Source organism: Vidua macroura, chromosome 3 (genome assembly GCF_024509145.1).
Source record: "Vidua macroura isolate BioBank_ID:100142 chromosome 3, ASM2450914v1, whole genome shotgun sequence".
NCBI classification, from domain to species: Eukaryota; Metazoa; Chordata; class Aves; order Passeriformes; family Viduidae; genus Vidua; species Vidua macroura.
Window position 1 is genome coordinate 26,279,637 of NC_071573.1, and position 17,656 is coordinate 26,297,292.

Sequence of the window (17,656 nt, forward strand, 5' to 3'; positions counted from 1 at the left end):
TGTGCCTGGCCCTGTGCTGTGTGGCGCCTGTGCAGCACCCCCAGCCCGGCTGGGAGCAAACATGCCCAGTGTGTGCTCAGTCACTGCCTCTACCAAGGGGCTTTTGCCAGCTTGGAGGAGAGATAAAGAGTGAATTTGGTTTCCAGGCCAGCCTGTAGGTGACCTGTAATAGGTCACCCTTAGCAAACAGCGTTGACACAGAGCTGGAACAGGGGCAAGTGAATGAAACTTAGCTCTCTCCTATTTGAGCAATGGAATTTATTCCCAGCTCTGACCTTGTGCAAACTCTGTTACCATATTTATCACATGGAAAGAATGACCAGAGCCTCTGCCAGCATCGTGGACAGGAGGTCTCCAGCCAGGTCCTGGACACCGAGGAGCCAAATGACCCACGGTGGTGCTGGGGGATGGAGGAAGGAGGGATGTCCTCTGCTCTCCCACCTGAATCTGGGGATGCTGAACCCAAATTGCACAGGGGCTGTGCAGGACCTTGGGCATTACTGCTCCCCATGGTTTCTCTCCCCTCTCCTGGGTGTCTCTGGGGGCTGGAGGGCAGTGCCCCGAGCTTTGCCTCCAGAAAGGGGGGAGGAGAGCTGGCCCCACGGCCTCTCTCTGCAGTTGAAGGCGGCACTGCAGGGTGGTTGCGACCTTCCTTTCACCCTCACACTTGAACTCAGCACCTGCGTCTCTGAGGCACAGGCTTGCAACAAGAGATGCTGTGCTCACCCTGCCAGCGTCTCAGGAGGCCTGAAGGGAGGGGGATTCCTGCACGAAAAAAACATTCTTCCCTTTGAATCCCCTGTGCTGTCAGGGGCTACTTAGGTACTTATACAGAACCTGCCCATCCTGCGCTCTCTTCTCTTCTGGGAATGTAGTTTACCAGCAACAGTGACTGACCTCCCTGAGCATACAGGAATCATCCTGCTAAAAAAAGAAAGCAGATCATGTGAACAGAGATAAACTTCCCACAAGGTGTAATTTTTGCCCGTTTGTTACTTCTAAATGCAAATCAATCATGGCAAAAAGACAGAGAGGAAGTGTAAAAAGTGCAGGGGAGAACTGAGCTCTTGGGACCTGTCTGCTTTGCATTCAGCTGTCCTGAGCCTGGAGAGACATTTGTGCTAAAGGTTATTTGAAAGTAGCTCAAAGGGGAGGCTTATCCTTACTGAGGATTTTTGTTAATCAGCTGTGACACACCTCAAACCATTCACCTCTTGGGGCTTTATTGAAATAAGTCTGTGTTTTTCCAAGTCGTCCCAATGGAGGAGGGAAACCTGCTTTGGTCCAAGGGTAGGTTCTGGTAAATAACAGTGAGACTAAAAGCCAAGCCCAAGGTGCAGGCACAGCAGTGCAGCCCCAGGGACATTGCTGGAGACAGGCAGCCTCCTGGGAACACCAGATCAGGACTTGCTGGGGACAAGGGCTGGGGAGAGGGATTTCCAAAAAAGCCTGCTTTTTTGGGTGGCTTGTGGCAGCACTGCAACAACATGCAAAGAGTGAGGAGGGTTTTTTACTGATTAAGTACTTATTCATTTGGAACCTATGACATTTTCTGGAGGCTTCAGCAAACATGAACCAGTATAATAAAATGTCCACCATAAAGAAATCATCCTGTGAAGCAAACCCCTTTTTATTGCTTTAGGATGTTGATTTAAATATTATCTCACAGCCCTGCTGTAGTGATCCTTTCCTGCATTTCCCCACCCTCATCCACATTGAGATGCCAGAAAGAAGGAGTGTTCACCATGAAGCCTTTTTGTTTTTTGCTTCCCCAGCTGTGAGCCAGAAAGCCTGTAATTACATTAGCTCTCTGGATTTGGGGGGGCAATGTACTTTCTCCTCATTCCAGCAGTTACCCTGGAGCTGTAAAGTGCATCTCCATAGATGTCCTTCCATGCAATGATTTTAAAGTGCTTTGCAGTGGGAGATGCCAAAAGCATCAGATGAAATAGAGAAAAAATGGCTTTACAAAAGAGGAGAAACAAAAGAAAAATGTCAAACAACCTGCAGAGAACTTGCTGCTGGCAAGAACTGGATTCAGCTCCAGCCTCTTGTCCTGTGGTTCATCCCCAGGGGTACAGCCACCCTGCTGCCCTGGCTCATCGGGGTGTGCCTGGCATGAAGTAGCACACAGAACTTGTGCTGGTGGATTTAATGACTCATCTGCAGCCTTGCTAAGCAAAACCCATTATCTGTGATAATGCAGTTGATAGCTTCCTGCTATACACTATAGATACAGAAATATAAGAGACTACCTACAAATTGCAGCCGTGGTAGAGCAAATTTTTCTTGTGTGTTATGGCTTGGTGAGCGAGGCTTTCCTTTTCTGTGGGTGTTTCTGTCTTGTTTCAAGGTGGGGCTGGGTACTACTGCAAATTTCACTTCCTTGCCATCTGCTTGCATCGTGATTGTGTCAAAGCTGCCCAGAGAAAGTAAAATTGCAGCTGAGATACAGCTGAGCAAGATTAAACTGCTCTTTTTGTTTGCTCTGTTTATCTTTTCCCTTGCCAGTGCACTTCCCCACATTCCTCTGGTGCATTTTAGAACAAATAAGCCTTTTGAAATTATTCTTCTAGCACACAGAGAAATCACCTTGGGCAGTCATCAAAAACCCAGGCACAATTTAAGTGAGGCATACTGGCAAGAAAGAACAAAGGTGAAGCTTTTTGCCCTGTAAAAGTGTGAAGCTGACTGTTGCAGTCTGCTGCAGAGGAGATTTTGTTTAGAAAAACACAAATATGGTCATGTAAAATATCACAGAAGACGTTCATAATTCTACTGGTAGCACTTTCTTGCTAATGATGGTTTGAAGCTTAAATTGAATTAATGTGTGATTATTTATCTACTGCTTTTCTGTCTATCCAGTGGCTTCATAAAACATTGACTTCATCACTCTTGTTGATATCAATTCCCCTCTCCATAGTGTGGCATTTCCACTTGCCCCATGCCCTGGCCCTTCAAAAGATTCATAAGAAGTTCTACAGGTCTCTTCTAGTTAAAGATGAATATTGATTGTATAAAAATACATTGGTACTTAAGAGTTGAGCTGGGAAAATATGCTTCTAAGGCATCATTATTTTGCCATTAATAGGATGCTGCAGAGACTTACATACAAATGTTTGATTTAGCACAGCATGACTTCAGTGTGGAAAATGAGCAATGTGCAAGCACATCAGCACAGGGTACCAAGAAAGCAGACAATGTTTGCATCTGTCTGATGATTTGGTAAATCGGTAGGTTCTGCCTTTAAAATAGCATAGAAGAGTTTCAGAGGCTAAAGTTTGAAGAAGTCTTTCCCTAAGTGAGATTTTTCTTCTCGTTAACTCAAGCTTCATAGTTTCCTGTGGAGAAAAAGTTTCCAGTTTGATGATGACGATGCCCAGACTGGATGCCAGGCCAGGAAGGCAGGTGACAGCAGTGGGAAACCAGCTACGGTTACACTGGGAGCTGCCACCAGTGGTACCTGGGATACAAAGACCCTGTGAGGAAATGATCTCCCTGTGTGCTGGAACCTGCTTGGAAGTAAGTGTAGGGAAAATAAACAGCTTTGGTCATGCCAGGTTGAGTTGGGACTGCTTCCCCTTTCAACAGCTATTCAAATGCCAATCTATTTTTAACTTTCCAAATATTTTTACAGCACAGTTTTGGCATACATTTTCATACCATAGTTTGGAAGGGCTAAGATAAGGTTTTGCTTTTACTTTTTTAGAATGAAACCAGAGGTATAATGCAGCACCCTCTTCAGCCAAGAGCCTGCCAATGAATGTGATTTACCTCGTAGTGGGATAGAGAGTGAGTATAAATTAGAATCTAACATGTGAAATGCAGAGAGCAACACCTTCCCTTAGTGTGGATGAGCAGAACTGTGATGTCAGTGGAGCCTGACTGATTTATATCTGTGGGACTCTGGCCCTTTGCCTGCATAACTCCTATTGGCTGTGGCTGGCAGGTCCCAAAACAGCTTCCTTTTCTGCTTCTGGATGGAGACTTTCCTCTGGCTGCCATGTGGGACTCAGAGGATATGTCTTGTAGAATCAGAGATAGGCAATCAGGGGAACGCTTTCTTCTTCTGCCTGACCCTGATCCTAGCAGGTGACCTTGGCATGAAAAATCACCTGTCTCAGCAGGTATGTGCAGGGCCAGAGCCTCAGTGTGGTTTCCTACATTTAACCCCTGCTCTGCTTAGTGAGTCAAGCTTTAATGTTGAAATGTTCACTGTGCCAAAGGTCCTTGGAAGACAAGCTCCCGCTTTCAAACATTGCTGCAAAGCCTGCCTGGAAGCTCAGGCAATGAAGGCTCCTCAAGGATTCAGGCACTCCTGAAAGTGAGTGGGAAGGTGGGAACCAAAAGCTCTGATTTCTGATTTTGTCACATCCTGCCCACATTGCAGTGGCTGATGCTCCCCTGCTTTGCTCAGTGGTAGAGCTCCCATTTTGTTGTTTTATTTTTATTAGTTCACCAGGGTATAATGTGAAGCAGGCGTGATTTGGGTTGTGAGCTGCCAGCAAGCTGTCAGTCACTGCAATGGATGTGCTGTGCCTGGTCTCTGTCAGCTGATCCTGAAGGAGCAATTGAAATACTTTATTGAGGTGGTATCACTGCACCCCGACCCAGACCACAAGACTCTGTTCTGGTGTTGACAAGAATGATGAACCACAGTGAATTGATGGTAACCCTTTCACCTGGTCAATATGAGATTGAATTAATCTTGCTGTGGGAGTGGGGGCTCACAGCACCCGAGCATGGCTGAGCAATGGAAAAACTCAGATGTCAGAGAGAGAAGGGGTTTTCCTACTGAGGATAAATCATCAACAGGGTTACAGCCTGTTTGGTAAATAGGCTGAGAAATTGAAGCAAAGCTAAAATACCACTGTACCACCAGAGGTGTTCAGGAAACCACTGTGTGCTACAGCTTTGTGAAATTGAATAGCTGCCCTGTTTCAACCCAGACGTGGTTAATCTTCAGCTGCAGATGAGACACTTTGTTTATAGCAGGCAAAGGCAGCCTGCAAGGGGCTTCAGTTAGATGCAGAACCCCTATTGTCAACAAGAATAATCCTTGATTACTAAGAGCTGAAGTCCTTGCCAGGAAGAACAAGTTTCCAAGTTTACACCCTCACGTTCAGAAGGATAATCTATCAGAAATCCATTTTTTTAAGGAAGAAGAACTGGAAAAGCTGTTTGTGAGCAGCTGAGACTGCATTTTGTTGGTTGCCAGTGCTGAAAGGATGTATTATCACAGTCCTGGGCACTTAATCATTGAGTGGAGTACACAAAAATAGCCAGGAAAGTTGCAGGCTGTGCTGAATGGGTTGAAAGGTTGTGGGAACATGTTCTGGCACACCCTTGTGCTGTGGTGAGATACACGATGGGGGGGCAGGGGAGAGAGCATTTCAGCAGGCCTGAGCAAAGGGGAATATACTCTTGTTTCCATATAAACCCTCTTCTCTCTTTCACTCAGCATCATTTTGCTTCTTGGAGCAGAAATAATTTCCATTAGTCATTCAGGGTAACACGTTTCTAATGCATACAATGTGGAAATGTCTCAGCAGCAAATCTATGGTCCAGTTCAAATGCTGGGAAAAGGCTTTAGTATATTACACAATAAAATATTTGTAAACACAGATGACTTGAGTTTAAGAGGAACTTTGGTCATCTGGAAAATAAACCAACACAAAATTACAACACGGCAATAAATGAGCCAAGTAGGGAACCTGCCTGTGGCTCTTAAAAAGCCACCACCATTGCAAGAAAAACCCAAGGCTGTCGTTGGAGCAGGTAGGAGAGCAGGTACCCCAAGGAAAATAGGATAAAGAAACATTTGGTTGGCTACCTGTGATATGTATTAAGAAACAGCCCATAAACTCCAGTCATTGTGCCACAGTTAATATCAAGTTAGCTGCCTTGCTGCCAGACCAGCCAAGGCATGAATACTAATGCTGCCCTCAGCTGCCACAGAAATTGTCTCTTTGCATAAGAGGAGTGAAGACCTTTTGTCCTTAACTTGCTTGTGCCAGGACTAAGCCAGGACTCCAGCTGCATCTGCAATCAGACAGGCTCTGCTTAGCAGCATTGAACTCGCAGCATTGTATTTAAAACTCACTCTTCTCCGCCTCCCAGGGAGAAAATGAAAAGGAAGGCTGCACGCATGCCCTGTGGTAAGGGTGGCCCAAGGTGGTGTCCCTGCTGGGTGCACAGCAAGCCCATGAAAGCACGGCCAGAACATGCTTTTTGGAGCACTTCAGCTGTGTGAGCACAGTAGGGGACCCAGTACGGGCCCTCTGGGGCAGCAGCGGAGACAGAAGCTGGTGGAGGCTGCGATGCAGGGCTGTGCTCGCAGTGGTGGAGGTGCAGGGATGCAGGCACAGCCTCAGAGACCCTCTGAGGCCAGGAGTGTGGCCACTACAGGAATATCCCTGATTCCATGGGGCTGCATGTGGCAGGACAACAGAGCAGCACGGCTTTGTACAAATCCATAAGCGAGTGGAATTCTTTCTCACTCGGCTGAGGGGTGAGAAGGGCTCTGCCACCTGGAAGCAGGAGCAGCAGCAGGGGTCCCTTCAGCCCTGGATGGGGAGAAGCACATCGACAGCCAAACCATAGACTGTGTGACTCGAAACCAGAGTCCTTCACTGTGTCATGCTTTCTAACTGGTATGGCTGGGGGTGCTGAGATAAGGAAGTTAAGAAATTAATTTTCATGGAGAATTTTTTTCCTGCTGCCTTCAAGCTTGAGAAAATCCTTGCTTTTATGTTATACTGCTCCACCAGCAGTCTTGCATGACTTTCCTGAAGATTCACCTACGTAGTGGAGTTACTGTAGGGCTGTTTGAATAGCTGTTTTTTCAGAATGGCTGTTTCTGAACAACCCAGTGCAAAAAACCCAGTGCAATAAACCGTGGCTTATTCTGAAAGAAGAAAACTTTATTCTGATTAATCTCAATACTGTGTAATCTCAAAGCTGACTTTGTTTCAGGAGTTGATTGGGTTAAATCAGAACAGGTGGAAGAAGAATGTCCACAAAGAGAAGGATCAGGAACAGCCTGCAAATTCACACCCTCTCTTAACCAGCATGAACTGGCAAGCATGGACAACTGTCCCATTAGAAAAAAATAGGAGTATATAGATGTGAGTCTGTTACAAAGGTGCAGCATGGGCCTCCCAAGCCCTACTCTTTCTTCTAAGCATGTAACAACTGGATGAGTATTAGTTTCTCCAGTCGCTTGCCTGTCTTATGCAATTAACTTCGTTCTTTCACACTTCTGGTGATTGTTTTCCCCCTACTAACTTGTGCAAACATCAGCTTTCTCTTTATCAATCTTCCAGTCTTGCTTCTTCAAACAACTGGATGTGTACAAACAGCCAATTCCTTATGATGTAACACTCCCAATTTTCACATAATTGCCTTGCTGTCAGCCACCTGCAGCAAGTCAGTCCATTCAAGCAAACAAGAACTCATTGCAGTTATGTCAGTCACAGGTTGTTTTCAAGAATCCAAGGGATCTCTTGATGTCAGTGTAGAAACTGTCACTTCCTCTGTCAGTGAATCCATGAAAATCAGCAGAACAAAAATAATGGTGACACTGAATAATTCAGTAATACACTCTGACAATATCTGCTAAACTCCTGTCAACACAGCCTGCCTTGCTGTTGCTGGCTTTACAGTCACAGGGACTATCAGTAGTCTGGTTTTTGGATACTTAACACCTTTTGCAAGAACAAGAATAGGAGAATAAACTGGTATTTTTATCATAATGATGTTACAACTAGAGGGATAAAACCCCAACCAAAACAGGTTTGTCACAGTTATAGGCACATGGATGTAAGAATGATCAGCTCTCCTAGGTCAGCCTTGTCTTTGCTGCTTGGGTTTGTGCCCATCTCCTCCTCTGCCACACTCACAATACAACGTGAGAGCACACTTATGAGGTAACCAGGGAGTTACATAATTTATGACCCAAACAAAAAAATCCAGGGATGGCACAGAAGTGGGTGGTTGAAGATGCTTTGCCAAAGATTCAGTCATTCTTCAGACAAGAAAAGTAAACTATAAATCAGAGAGAAGTAATGACAGAGAGTGGCTTTGGTGTTAATATAAGTGGAGCTACTACTGTGGCTCTTTCATGTGAAGGATTGAAGCACTTCCTTGGCTGTTTTGGGTTTTGTATGTAGAATCTCCTTAGCTCCTGAAAGAAGAGAACCAGAGGTGGTTGTCTCATGTTTGGGCTTTCTACAAATTGGATAGAAGATCTAATGTAGTACAAATATCTGTAACCCAACTAAAAAGTGAGTAGTCTGAGCTAACAGGCAAAAGACAAAGCTAAATAAATTCAGTAAGTCAGTCTTTTCACAGTATCTTAAAACTCTAGAACAATTTATGTACAACTGTAATGGACCTGTAATCATGAAAAGCATTTAAATCAAGACTGAACAACTTCAAAAATAAAAACTGTTGTAGATTCAGCAGAGTTAAAAATATTATATTGAAAAATTAAGATGGGGTATTCAGACTTCATTATATATAATGCTTTCTGATCTTTGAGTCTTTGTCTAGCTGCACAAGACTGGTGTAATGTGTCTTCCTGCTGCACTTTTAGTCCCTGGAATTCTTCCAGAATGCACCAATTAAGATGGAAAGTTAGTTATTCTGATTAGAAAAATACATAATTCAGGCTGAGGCTTAAAATTTAAAGGTTATCTTTGATTGCAATTTTGCTTTTTCCCTTCTGGGTTCATGCTGTCCTCATATCAACAGTGCACTATTCTATAAAACAATTGACATGAAATGTTTGAGTTATTTTAAAAGAAATTACATACAGACTCTTTCATGTTTGCTTTCCCCTCACACATGCTTTGCATTGTATTTGGCATTTTGTGGAGTTCAGATGAAGAGCAGTTCATTATGGGTAAAGCTGCTCTTTGAGGGACAACACATGGATGCTGTATAGTAGCACAATGTATTTTATTTATTGTAGTCTGGGCCACACATAAATCAGAGGGGGAAAAATGTGAGCCAATGGATTCTGAGTTCTGTGAAGAGAAACAGTGATAATTTCCACATGGAAAACTGTTTAGGTCAGCTTCAGGATGGAAAGAATGGAATTTGATTGGAGTGGACCTGAAGATGAACACCATTTCCCATTTACTGGCAAATAAGTATTGGTGATGAAAAATGTTTAATATTTGACCTTGAGAAGCCTCTTCAGAAGAGTTACACGTAAACCCTAGAATACCCAGCTACCAAATGCTTTTGGCAAATCCCTGGCTGAAAAGCATCTATTTCTAAAAAAAACTTCTTAAGAAATGATATACCACATGCAGAGAGCAACTAGAACATTTTTCAATGCCATGATGGCATTTTTCTATCACCTCAGTATTCAGTTTACAAAGTGGACACTCAAAGGTTAAGTTAGACCATACTGGAGATTTCAGCCACGTTCAGTGGCTGCAGAAACAACCGTGCCAGAGAAGGACTCAAACACTTCCTGAGCAACAAGAACTCTACTAGAAGCCAACTCTACACATCAAGAGGTAGCTTGACAGCACAGTCCCCTTGGTGGCAATGTTGTCCCCTCATGCTCACATCTGTCCCCTCCATGATTTTGGTCTATAACCATCTGCTGAGGCAGGGAACTGAGGCAATTCAATTTTAGGTGTTCTTGGCAGTTAGCTTCCCCCAAGGGACTATTAAGTGAGTGCTGTTCCCAGCAGAAATGCTTGCCCAGGCTTGCTGACCATGCATCTGTACAGATCCTGGGAGTGCCTGCTCAGTTTTGCCCAGCAGTGTTGGTTAGCCCCAGTCGCTGTCAAGTTGCCCTAAATCCAAACTGGTTGGCTGCTCAGAGCTGAGCAGGAGAGGCACAACTTCCAACAGAGCAGCAGCAACTGTTGGATATATCAGAAACTGCCGTGCTCATCCCAGATCCCACTTGGCAGTCAGAGGGTAAACACTGAGGACAGAGACAAGACATCAGGAATCACTATCATCTGCCTGGAAAAACCTCTAGGATACATAAGGTGGGATTTACATACATATATAGGGTTTGGGAATAATACTTTAAAAGGCTTAATTTGATTATAAAACATGGAGGTCAGAGTTTCTGTAAATCCTCTAGAAGGAAAGAAAATTCAGAGGCATAGCTTGCTGATAATTTGTATCAGCAATTTTTCAGTGCTTTTGAAATTTTGATTTTATCACAATACGGTCAAGGCAGTTGGACATATCAGTTCATTCTCCTAAACTCTGAACCAGGTTGACACCACCTTCAGATGAAGAAACAAATGCCTGGTGGTCCACCAAACAAGTCGTTCCACTAAACACATATCTTCTGAAAGAAGAAAATCTCACATGCCCATGGACTATTATTCATCCAAATGGTAAGCCATTAGTGTATATCCTCTCTAGGTAGACATTTACAAGATACAGGATATAGTGGTTTGGCTGCAGAACATTTCTGGAGGAGGAAAATACTATGGAAGAGTGGAGAAACACTAAATCCTATTGTTGAAGTGTCTGACAACTCTCATGTATTACAATAGGGTTCATATCTCTTTACTCTGCAATGTTTTTTACAAACTGCATGGAGGAATCCTGCATGAAAATCTGGCTGAAGCAAGACAGGTTGTACCCAACAAGGTCGCCATAATAATTAAAATTAAGACAATTAAATCCTAAACCTACTTATTTTAGGTTATTTCTACTACTTCTATCTACTTCAATATCCAGAAGTAGTTTAAAATTACACTAGCAGATTTTTTTATATTCCTGTTTTGCCTAAGATACTAGATCTATCCAGGTAGTCACTTTTTAAAAATCCATTTTTTTAAGAACTATAAAAAAATGCCTGAAGCACTCATAGGATGATGGCCTGTAATTCAGCAAACAAGAGAAAGCTGTCCTGGACCCTATTTGTACCCAAAAGCTTCTGCTAAAAGATGCAACATGATAGTAACTACTTTTCTTTTTTTTTAAAAAATGCACATTACACACTTCCTTTTGCTTTGTAGCTGTAACAGACCTTTTACAAAAGCCATTTTCTCTCAAGTAATTTATTTCCTTGCAAAATACAATCTACCACATAAAATACAAACCAGCTTGTTCCTGCTAATCCCTTTCAGCTACCATACTTTCCAATGTTACTGTAAAGTAGAGGTTAAAATTTAAGATAGAAAACATAAGTTAGTGGGATCATATCCCCTTCACATACCTCAATTCTTCTGCAGTGGAAAAACATAATAGGGACTCAAAGGGTTTGATTGATTTTGAAGCTCATGGGAATGATAACACCAGAAAACAGAGTAAATGGTACAACATAAGATAGGGGTCTTCTACTAGAAGATCCTGGGGAAAGCAGGGCTGAGGAATTAGTGTCATTAGCCAGCAGGACAGTGATCTCATTTCAGTGATCTTGTTCTATCAGCACTGGGGACAACTTGCAATGGCAAAGCCTTTAATATTAATATGTAAACGATCTCAAGTGCTTTCTAAAATGTCAGTTGCCTCTCCCACAATTTACAAGGTATTATTTTGTAATACTGTATTATAAAACTGTTATGAAGGTATGTTATAAGCAGTTACTAATGCCTTTGCTACAGGCTGAACCTGTAAGAGCTGAGTGACAATGGGCTGTTACAGGATGTCTATTTAGGACAGATCAAACAAATTATTTGAACCCACCTTGCCAGTATTTTATTTCAGTAAAGTGGTAAACTTTTGGTCTTAAGAGCTGTAGTGCTGATGGTTCAAGAGGCAGCTAAGTAGGTAAATACAGCAGTTTACAGGGTGGGAGAAGAAAGGGGATAGCAAGGGGAGTACAGGCATTATGTACTTGATTAAAACTTTGTCTCTTCTTACACCATAGTCACCATCAGATGGATGTAGGCTATTTAGAAGGTTTTTAGATTTAATTAACACATTTCTAACTTCCCTGCTGGAAGAAGACAGTCATTGCAGTACTAGAGGAATAATTGTAGAAATGCCATTCAACATGAAGAGGCTCAAATGTTCCTCCAGTAAATTTCTCTACACACATTTCAACACTTACTTTTCAGGAGACTGTAATGATTGCACAGTATTGTTAAGTAGTAGCAGTTTGAACAGCAGATTAGTAACAGAAACTGACAAGCTATATGTGCCTGTCAACAATATACAGCAGAGCTGTGTCTGTCTTTGGACTAGAACAGGTGCCACGTGAAAAATATTTTGTTTATAAAAAAATACATACCCTAAGTCAGAAAGAGACCATGAGTGAGTATGGTATAGAATTTACACACTCAGCTCTCTTCAACTCTTCAACTGATAACAGCTTTAAAAATGGGAAGACTAAAACCTCAAGTCTATGAAAGTCTGACAACAAACTGTAATCCTGGTGCATCATTGTTGGCATTGGTAAGTCTGGTCTTGGTGTCAACATCCCTCAGGTGCAAGCGCCACACGCTGTTTCAGTCATTCTGTGGAAGTATGTGCAGATCTTCCTCATGGATACTGAAGTGGCTGCAACCTAGCAAGAAATAAAACCAAAACTAGCATGAAACACTGGGTGAACAGCTCATATGCTGCAGGAATCTCAAAAGTCTCCCCTCCATCATTGCTCCAGTTTGCTCAGCTTCCCAACTAAGAGAGTAAATGAAAGGTTCTTTACTACAATCTGTCTCAAAGGTAGCAGTGTCTAAATCCTAGGGTTGTCTCACTGCCATGAGAAATCCAGCTGCAGTTTCAGCTTCCCTAAAGCAGGTAAGAGAGCTGTAGATTTCCAAGACACAGCAAATACAATGAATGCTGTTGGGTTATTCCTGGCATCTCCTCAGGCTATGAGAACAACACAGGAGCATCCCAAAATCTGAACCAGAGCATACTGGGCAGGAAAGGTAATTGTTCTATAGTAATCTCTCTCCAGGGCAAATCTCTGTCTTGTGTCTAAACACGTACAGCATAAAGCACAAGTGGTCACAAGTAGTTGTAGGTTTCCTATAACCAAGATTTCTTGGTACAGCCACAACATGAAGAGTCCAGCTACTATGAATAACTTCAGGACTGGTGGTTTGCCCAGGTCGTATCTGATGGAAGTGTTGGAAGGGATGAAATCAGGTAAGAAATGAGATAAGTCTCAATGATGGCAACAACTTTTAGCACCAGATATTTAAGAGTACAACTAAAATTTGAGGATTGAAACTTTACCTAACATTTACTGAAATGAGACTCAGTCAAAGATACTGGGCAACTTGGGAGACCAGTTTCAGGGACAAGTCAAGTTTGGTTTGTTTTAAAAAATGTAATTGTAATTTCCTAGTTAAGCCCTCATGTGAATGCTTTTAGCTACTTTAAAAACTTAACTTGAATTTCAGATCCTAGGTTGAGCTCTAGGCTTCCTGTACACCAAAAATAAGATGGTGTAGGTCAAATCCTGCCCTCTCACTCTTGCACACGTCTTGTTTTCTTTTCATTGAAGGAACTGAAGGCATTTATTTGATGCCCCACAGTTTTAACATGGGTAACAAATTCTTTTGCTACCTGAGCTGGAAGAGAATTTAGCTCTTTCTTCCAGTGTTTAAGTGGCTTTCCAGTAACATAAACAGGCAAATGTGATGGTGAACATATAAACAGGAGATCTGCCAGGAAAGCTGTTGGCATTATTGTGCCTCTCAGAGTAGAGCTGTATTTAAGAAGACAGCTATATCCTTCAAACATCCAGCTGGGAGCTGCAAGGATCTCTGAGCTCCTGTGTGCCTTAAGTCCCTTGAAAATGAAGGACACATCATAAAAATTCTGTTCCTGCATGGAGAGGATTAGCAGATAACAGCATTAATGTATCCAGCTTATTAGGCCAGAAATCATCCCTTTTGTCCATAGTCAAAGGGATCAGATAATTCTTTGTGTCTGAGCAGGAGGGAACAAACAAAGGGAGAGTGGCAGCTAGGGATAACTTATTTCATGAGGATGTTGTTGGCTGCCCTACTTACAGTTTTTGGCGAAGTGGCCACTGCCACAGACTCTTGTCTTTTGGCACCAGGACTGCAGGATGACAGAGGGCTGTTTGACGTGCTCTGGTTGCCAGGTCTGCCAGTCCGTAGCTTCTCTCCCAGAGCAGACAACCAATTTTTTCTTTCAGGAGAACTGTTCTCTTTATCTACTACCTCATTGTCTTTCCCACGTGGAGATCTGAAATGATGGGGGGAAGTTTGAATGCCTGATGAATTAATATGGCTTCCAGAATGGGAAGGCTCTTTCGGGCTGTGGCTGGAGCCTTCATGGTCGTTACACAAGTCAGCCAGGATGAGAGAGTCTTCATCAGAAGCTTTTTGGTCTGGAACCAAGTGACATAAATTCAGCTTGGATTTCTTCGCTGCGTGGTCCAGCTCAGTCACACAGCTACAGCCCTGCAGACACTTCTTCCCTGCATCAGCCTCCTTGCTGCAGTCAAGCCTTCTCTTGGCACGCTTTTCTAACTGTGAGTGTGGGACTTGAGGAGGGCAAGCAGCTTCCAGGAGACCCTGGGTGACTTGGGTGACTTCTGCCAGGGCTTTTCTAGGAGGAGCCTTTTTCTCCACTTCTGGAGGAGAAGAGCACGGAGTCCTTGTAACCCAGTGTTTGATGGACATTTTGGAGGAAGGGATCAGTTTGGGGGATGCACAAGGGCTGGCTGCAGGCGGCTTGGCTGGGGTGGAGGCTGTGGCGGTCGGGGTTTTGAGAGCGACGGTGGGAGTGTTGGTGGGCAGCGGAAGGTCTCCGGAGTGAGTGGGAGCACAGGCAGCAGGCCGTGGTGAGGAAATGCACGTGCTGCCTGCTGTCAGAGCCTTGGCAGGAGTGCTTTGTGGGCTGGCTGGTGGCCCTGAGAGGGGAGAAATAAGTAGTCTGATGAGGAACACAGAACAACAAGTTAAGGACAGTCTTTTTAAAAACACCTTTTCTAACCAGGAGATGAATCAGTGCTGACCCTGTGTGCCAGATATACCCTTTTGAACTAAGATGCTGTATAAATCCCTCTGGTTTTGGTTAAACTGGTACAAGTCTGTTATAAAATCCTGTATCACACTGATAAAGCATGATGCAGTACATTTGTGTAATGTCTGACATCTATCCCTTCAGCAGTGAGTGCTCTTATATGAGCTACAGCCACAATGAACACACAAAACAAATCTTGAATCTTCCAAGTGTATCTAGCCTTGCTGCAGCTTTGGATTTTGCTTTTCCAGACAACTGCCTGGCAAAAAGGCTGGTCCCTACCTGTCCTGCATATTTAACAGCTCCATAACTGAGCTGATGGACAAAGGTACTGCAAGCAGGTCTCACAGCTAATTTCAGTACCAAGGAAGCCTTACACTGTGATGCCCTAGCACGTGAATAAAGCTCCTAGTCAAGTGTTACTGGCTGCAGATTTTAAAGATTTTTTTCTTAGTGAAGAACATACTTTCATTTTCTTGTCTTTTTTCCTGGAGGACTGTCTGCAATGTTGTATTAAAATACAGACAGTAGTTTTTTTACCACACCCAGGGAAGCTTGAGAAATTCTTCACCTACTGAACAAGGACTTAATGCCAAAGGAAATAAAATCTCTCAACAAATGATTCCTGAACAGGTATTTCATAGTGGCTTCTGAGCTCACTAGCCAACATGTAAATGCCCCTGCTTGTAAAAGAAAAATTTTGAACACTCAGAAAACACCAGTCATAGGTAGGGACATAAGGACTTCACTAACAACAGAGGGAATCATACATAGCAAAGATCTCAGTCTGCAGCAATATCAGAGAGTGTTATTTTAACTTTTTCAAATGTTTTTATCTCCAGCCCCCTCCCACAGTGAACACATTAGTAGGTTTGTAAGATGCCTGCTTTCTCATTCATCTAACTCGTGGCGATGCAATTAAATGGGGTAATGCCTTAAGTTACTCTGTGCTCTTCCACTGCTGGGCACAAGAGCACTAAAATTGTGTATACCAGGGGTTTAATCCAAACTCCCCACTCTGAGCACTAGCACTGCACTATAAAGCACTTCATTAGAACAATGAGAAGTCCAGTGTGAACAACCTGCCAGTTTCTTTACAATGCTGGGCTGTCTCACAAACAACATGTTGAGTGAGCACCGACAGGCCTGGTTATATACCATACTAAGTCTCTTCTGATCTTTTTACTGTATTATCTAACTAGTATCCAAAATACTGTTGCATGAGAACAAAATTGAATAGGATCCCATACAAATAACTTCAACACAAAAAACAGTTAAAAACTCCTTTCCTGATAAAATATGCTACTTCATAACAACTTGCTTCAATCTGGGCTATGCAAATATAACTGCCAAGATTTCTTCTCCTAATCTTTGGTTTAATGAGCACTTACAAGACAATAATAATTCATCTGGGAAATTAGTTGCACTCAAAAATCTATGCTCCTAGAGGGGAAGAAATAGCAACCTCAGCAACTCTTGATCCATAATGACTATTACAAATTCATTCAGCAGAAATATTGCATGACTAGTTGGGTATGAACACTCTGAATCCCAAACCAGTCTGAAAGTTATGCTGTGGACTCACCAGATAACGGAAAAAGAGTTATCCTGGGAGTAGGATGAGTGTCATGGCAAGAAGCAAACAAAAATTTGAAATAAAGAATATGAAGATCAGGCTTTTTTTTCCTAAGATTGCATGCATTATTCAAGTTTCTACCAAGCCAGTTTCAAGCTGTTTCCATTTATGCTGCCACTGCACATGGTACAATACTGCAAATACCTGCAGTCAACCTGCATCACACCAAAGCAGGTTACTTTGGATATTTCCTACCTTCTCTGTCACAAGTCTTCTAGACTGGTATTATCAATCTCCAGATTTAAGAATCACAAATTGTCCATGCACAGGCCTGCTCCAGAAATTTGGTTACACAAAACCACAGAGAAAGTAGTACCACAAAAGTAAAGAAACCACAGAAGTAATTGCCAAATAGGAAACTGGTTGCTACACTTGATGATATAGGTCAACAATCAATACACAACCTCAATGTCATAATTTGTTCATCAGAAATGGGTGGGGAACTACCTAGAGTCATCCCAGCAGGTCTGAAATAGTCCTCTGCTTACCAGCTCTGAATTAGTCTCCGCAGATAACTCCTACATTCTAACAGCACGTGTACTGTGTTCAAGAGCCAAGGTCAGCAGGAAGCCTGCTCTTGTGTTTGCAGTGTCTGTGTACTTCCTCTTCCCTCCTATGTTACTTTAATGCAGCAAGAGCAAGAAGAAATCAGTAATTTTTTCTAGTATTATTGCCAAACTTGACTTGTAACATTTTCGTGTATAAGATACTTTAGATCTCATGTTTGTGGTCTAAACCTATGCTTACTTCTCTTTTCCTGGCACTAAGATACAAAGGTATTTTTGAGCCCTCTCCGAGGAGACTCAAAAACCAAAACAATTTGCACACACAAAACGATTTTGCACACATGAAACAATTACCAGCTATGTAGTGGTCCTGGCACTCTCCCTCCCATTGTCCTGCAAACTTCCTGCTAGACTTGTTACTCACTGGCAAAAGGTTAGAGGTAATGTTATCCCATTAGTGGGATTCAGAGACCTTCAGCCTTTATTTGTGCTAGCCAAGATGAAATTCATTTGGAGGGTGGCTCGAAAAGATAGGTGGAATGCAGGAAGTCACAGCAGCAGCTGCTGGGAAGCT

The 17,656-nt window shown here is 42.9% G+C and overlaps 1 protein-coding gene across 2 annotated transcripts in view; it reads right to left on the reverse strand.

The window, feature by feature from the left end:
• The window catches only part of DTL (denticleless E3 ubiquitin protein ligase homolog), a 167,069-nt gene that overhangs the window by 134,521 nt on the left and 14,892 nt on the right, over positions 1-17,656 (reverse strand). Inside the window, exons 14-15 of one of the 2 annotated variants that reach the window (XR_008436590.1) lie at positions 13,959-14,827; positions 11,075-12,499 (exon numbers count right to left, since the gene is read on the reverse strand). Coding sequence is in view for 1 of the 2 variants with exons in the window: in XM_053974792.1 (XP_053830767.1) it covers positions 12,416-12,499; positions 13,959-14,827 (953 nt within the window). In the remaining variant the exon portion in view is untranslated. Of the gene's footprint in view, positions 1-11,042; positions 12,500-13,958; positions 14,828-17,656 lie in introns of those variants that run through there. The other variant, XM_053974792.1, reaches the window with a different exon arrangement.